At 43.3% G+C, this 5,464-nt stretch overlaps 1 protein-coding gene across 1 annotated transcript; it reads right to left on the minus strand.

Annotated features, from left to right (window-relative positions):
• Positions 1–2,929: 2,929 nt before the first annotated feature.
• LOC149148745 (uncharacterized) lies at positions 2,930–3,328 on the minus strand. The gene has a single exon (XM_089442266.1). The coding sequence runs from the start codon at positions 3,326–3,328 to the stop codon at positions 2,930–2,932; it is 399 nt and encodes a 132-aa protein (XP_089298392.1).
• Positions 3,329–5,464: the final 2,136 nt, after the last annotated feature.

A 5,464-nucleotide genomic window follows, 5' to 3' on the forward strand; every position in this document is an offset into this window, starting at 1 on the left:
CATGTGCTGAAGATCCCTGCATAAAGGGATAGGGTCTTGCTCCCATTGATGGCTTTCCTTTGCCTGCAGTGTGATTAGAAACAAGAGGACAAGTGCTGAAGGTTCCTGTTCCTGGGAATAGTGTCTTGATCTCTTGAAGTACTTTTCTTACAGTGTGATTAGTGCCAGGCAGTAGGTGCTGAAGTTCCTCACCAAGGAATAGGGTCCTGTTCCTGCTATGGTTGAATGATTTCTCTTCTTGTAGATTGATTTTCCTTTGCTGTAACAGAGAATTCGTTTCTGCTATAATTTAATTAACTGCAGCTTTAATTAAGTAGAGTGTGAATTGATAAATTGATGAATTTAACAGATGTATGTCTTTCTTTCACTACAACATTGATCCCGCTTTTGAAATTGAGCATATCCAGTGCGCCATTACCTTTGAAATAAAAAGACCTTCTCGGGTTGACAATTTATGTGGAGCTCGAATTGTGAAAGCAATTAGAGCGACCAACACTTATGTTTAACAAATGCAGAGATAAGGAGAAACCTACCTCACTCTGATCCTAATCGCTCAATCTTTTGGAGATGACTTGGAATATTTCACTCCAAGCCTAGCTCCTTACTTGTTTTCATGTCCAAGTACCTACAAGGAAGATCAAAGAGCTATGCATGATACAAAAGCTTATATGGCATACATTAAACTTAAACTACTTAATGCATCAAGGAGAATTAAGCTAAAAGCATAAAAATTTACACAATTATTGAAAGTGCACATCATATGTATATATTAATAAGCTAAAAAGGGAATCATAAAACCTATGTCTTGATGTTGGTGACCTCCTTTTTGTTGATGTCCAAGTCGAAGAAAAGACTCTTCAAGAACTCCTTCTCAAAGCTAGAATGGGTAGCATTTAAGAATAATCTCAACATAGGGATGCAACAATCAATGACTAATAATTTGGCAATGGAAGGGAGTGAATTTAAAGGAAGGGAGAGGGAGTTAGGAATCCAAAAAAGAGTTGTTGGTTTATTTGGGCCTAACCCAGATTCGAAAGAGTTATTTAGCCAAACAAATCCTGCAACTACAGGCCCTTTCGGCAACAGCCAGCGGAGCGCGGACTGAGGTCTCACCCGAGGTAGTAGGGGAGGGTGTTGGAACCAGGTTTCCACACCCTATGGATGTTTTGGTGTGGTCTAGAGTCTTCGCGCACCAGTTTACAGGTTCGCGCTGCTCGATATTCGCATAGATCCAAATCGATTATATCTTTCTTATCAGCGTGCTATTCTATTGGAGGATGTGATTACAAATTAACAAGGTCTTTAAGCAAACATTTAACCAACACAACTGATTCGCGCATTAAAATGAACCAAGATTTAGATTAAATAGATATTATGAAAGTCAAATTCGTGACAGCTCAGAAGAAACACAAAATTTCAAAAGAAACTTATCTTTATTTCCACTTATCCTGAATACATTCAGATCTGCCCTGCGCACTTAGCTGTAGGGGTCCACGCAGACAGCTCCGAACTTTCCAAGCCTCTACGCACACAGCTGCAGAGCCTCTACCCACTACCCCAACCCTCAACTCAGACTTACAGATGCTTTCGGACTATCTTCTTCAAAACCCCATTACATTTCATATCTTTCAAAAGAACTACCTTTCCCTCATAGATATGTGCTTTATTTATACCCTTCCTTGGCTCGCGATCCTTGCACGAGCCGACTCTATTTATATTTCTTTACATTATTTTTGGTTGGACTACCATTTGACTCAATCCTATTATACTTCACATTCCGCATACTTCGGATTTTTTACAATAATTTAATCCTACTTTTTTGCCTTTCTGCCCCAAAACTGTTACGCAGGACCTCCGCTACCCAACAGTCCCCCAACACAATTATCATGACTCGTCCCGAGTCACTCACCAGCACGGTTAGATGCTCTGCCTTGGCTCCATGGTTCATCTCCCTTTGAGTGGCACTTGTCGTCCTACTGTTCCCTCATTGTCTCCTGCAACGCTTTGTCCAGCTCCTGCTTCAGTGTTTCTACCATGTCTCGCAAACGATGATGCTCATTCTACTTTGCTCGATTAACAAAGAACACCCCCTTACATGATTTTACCGTGAGCAGGGGAGCCACATAAGGGACCTCTTGGTACCACCGCAGCCACATCTGACCTTTGTATCTTCTCTTCGCACCATCTGCTGCAACTTGTGTTGCAATTTTGCAAGACCCTAGCTGCTGTCCGCAAGATCCCAATATTCGAGGGACATCGGAGATGACTTATTAACTTCATATCTACCCGTGGTCACCATCTGTCCATCCTTTCGTTATTCTATCATATTGCATCGGCCTGCCCCTGGGCGAGGCAACAACATCGAGACCAATTATGCTTCGTGTTCCCTCCTTTCTGGTACATCCTCTCCCAATGATGTTGTAGCCTGTGGGACACCCGTAGCAGTCAACCCCATACTCCTTAGAGAGTCCTTCTTCTCCATCGGCCAGATCACTACCGTCGGGCGCATGCCTTATGCAGAGATAATGAACAGCTTCATATGTGTTGCCGAAGTGTAGGCCACCCTCGGTGATTTATAAGCCATGTGAATTTCAAATTCACTACTTACCGCTTGTTCCAGCATGTGTAACCTGTTCATGTAAAATCTGTGTCTACTCATTTCATATCTGGCTCGTACTGTTTCTCTTAATTGCCTGTCGCTCGCTCCCTTTTGCCATAATACAACCATCTTGTCATGAATAGTGGTATCAGTAGTCATCATTCCTTGTATTAGCGCATCCGCATGATCCTTTTTTAGCAACCGTGATCCTTGTGTTTGGTCAAATGTACGTGCACCATAGTACTCGCGCATCTATCCCCCAGGCTGCTTTATCGTCCCATGCTCTCTTTCAAATGGGTGGAGTGGTGAGACTATCCTCTCTTCGGCTAGTCAGGCAGTTGGCCTGCTCGTGTAGAGCTTTAGGCGACTTCCATTCACTCTTCCTGGGAAGGGGTCTCCATTAAGATTATCTAGCTGAACCGTGCCCCCATTGGTAACTTGTTTGATGACATAGGGTCCCAGCCAGTGCATGCAGATTTTACCTGGGAATTTTTTGAACTTACTATTGTAAAGCAAGACCAGATCATTTTCTTTGAAAGTGCGTACCTTGATATGGTGATCATGCCCCACTTTCTCACGTTGTTTCTGTACCTGCTGATGGAATCGAGCCAGAAAGTGTTCCTTCTCAGATTCTTCTAGCTGTGCGAGCCTTTCTTCCAATGTCCCACGGTTTGCCATACCTGTGATTGCCGCGATCCGCAGATTAGGCACAATATATTCCATAGGCATAATGACCTCCTTGCCATAGAATAAGTGAAACGGTGTCTGGCCTATCAACTTCTTGCACGTAGTTCAGTATTCCCATAACACAACAGGGATGCGCAAGTCCCAGTCATTTCATTGTGCATTATAGATCTTAGTCAATGTAGTCTCCAAAGTTTTGTTGAAGGCCTCAACAGTTCCATTTGCCTGTAGACGATAGTGTGTACTCTATTGGTGATATATCTGGAATTCCTCAGTGAGTGTGTTGATCGTTTCATTTAGAAAATGCATTCCCCTATCACTCATGAGAATTTTGGGGCAGCCAAACTTACTCAGTACGTTCTCGAAAAGCAATTTTGTTGCTGTCGCAGCCATGCAATCCTTAACTGGCTGCGCCTCGGCCCATTAGGTCAAATATTAGGTCGCAGTGACGATATAGTGCACGCTCGTCTTTCCGTGCAGTTCAATAGGCCCAACAAATTTGATGGCCAATTTCTCAAATGGCTGTAGTGTCATCTGTGGTTGAAGGGGCTTTTCATCCCTCCACGATGGTTTTCCCGTCCGTTGACGTACACCGTAGGCCCGACAGTATGCCTTCGAATCTTGATGTAGAGTGGGCCACTATAATCCAGTACGAAGAATCTTCTGGGCTTTGGCGCGTGTTATAGACAATTTTGTGCCTTACAGCAATAAGCATGAATTGTCAATAATCCAAGGGATCCAAAGTTCCCTAAACATGATGTTCCTACCCCTAGAGGAACAAGGTCAGCAAACCAACAGCTCTCAGATCAGTTCTCCACCTGAAAACACTCAAAAACAAGCAATCCTGAAATCAAAGCAGGTGCTCCACTAGGCTTCTGCGCTGAAACACAACTGCTCCATGGTGTACCTGCGTTGCAAAGCAGGTAGAACAAAGCCCACCTGCGTTGGGCGAGTTTGGACATGTGGCACAGTGAGTCATTGCTTTGGAATCTTCCAAAAATGACACTTGGGTCAGGTATTTCGCCTTGTGATGAGTCAGAGGCTTTGTTTCTCCAAGTGGAAGCAAGGTTCACCAAGTGGACTCAAGAACTGAAGATCAACTGAAGATTAACTGAAGAGAGAGAGGACACAAGGCAGCTACACATCAGTTGCAAGCTGACTCATCCTTTCTCAATTCATCTATATATTGAGCTCTCTCCTATGAGCTCAGGAGGCTGGAATTTTGTGCAAAGTAATGATATGCTGTTGGTTTCATTATTGAGTTATTGGGTGATTGTTTGAGAGAGGTGAAGAAGAGCAATTCTTTCTGCTGGGAGGTGTTGCTGGGTTGGAGCCTGCAATGGTTGTAATACTCTCAGAACCTTTATTTCTTCATCAATAAAAGCTATTGAGGTTCTTCTATGTGCTCTTGTTTCAATTATATATTGTGATGATTGCATGTTTGGTTTGCACTAATCCATGAACCAGTTATGATTGCATGCCTCTTGTAGTTTCCTTCTTTGTTTTTTTGCAGGATCTCATCGTAGCTGGGCGAGCAGAAGAACAAAGAGCTAGGAGCAAGCGGCCAAAGAGAAGAGTTTGGATTCGACATTAAGCGCAAGGCAACGGTTAGTGCTTTCTCCATTCCCTTTTGCTTTCATAAAGAAGTAAACCTTAAGTAGTTTGTTTTACAGTTGTTGCTAAGGAACTGTCACCCTTAGAGTGGGATAGGGTCATTCGAGTCGGATACTTTTCCCTACAACAAACTGGCGACTCCGCTGGGGATCGTATCCGTTTGATTGTGTTTGTAGTATTTTGCTATTCATTTCCTGAACAAAAGAGTACCAAATCGAAAAGCTTTTGACTATATCAAAAGCAAAGTAGAGGGCAGCTACTCTTGCTCATTTTCTGAGCAAATTCATGATTTGAAGAGGTGATCTACAAAGATCCTTGTAAGTTCTTAGTGATAGCTTTGCACCTTCTAAATCATCCCTTTAAGTGTGCTTGACTGATTGCTTCTGATTTGAGCAAAAATCGTGCATTTTTGAGAAAATTATGACCCGGAAACTGTGAAAACGCAATTCTCGTTTTCCAAAGCAGGTAGTACACAGGCTGCCTGCTTTGCAACGCAGGTCCCGAAGGGGCTACCTGCGCTGAGAGCCAGTTTGGCTGTGCAGAGCCTGCGTTGGCCCAAATTTGCTT

Source organism: Pinus tabuliformis, chromosome 9, assembly GCF_031772625.1.
Source record: "Pinus tabuliformis cultivar Carrire ecotype Pingquan chromosome 9, CPIR1, whole genome shotgun sequence".
In the NCBI taxonomy this organism is placed as follows: Eukaryota; Viridiplantae; Streptophyta; class Pinopsida; order Pinales; family Pinaceae; genus Pinus; species Pinus tabuliformis.

Bases quoted from the DNA above. Each gene is read 5' to 3' on its own strand.
- LOC149148745 (XM_089442266.1), bottom strand. From the start codon at position 3,328: ATGCCTATGGAATATATTGTGCCTAATCTGCGGATCGCGGCAATCACA.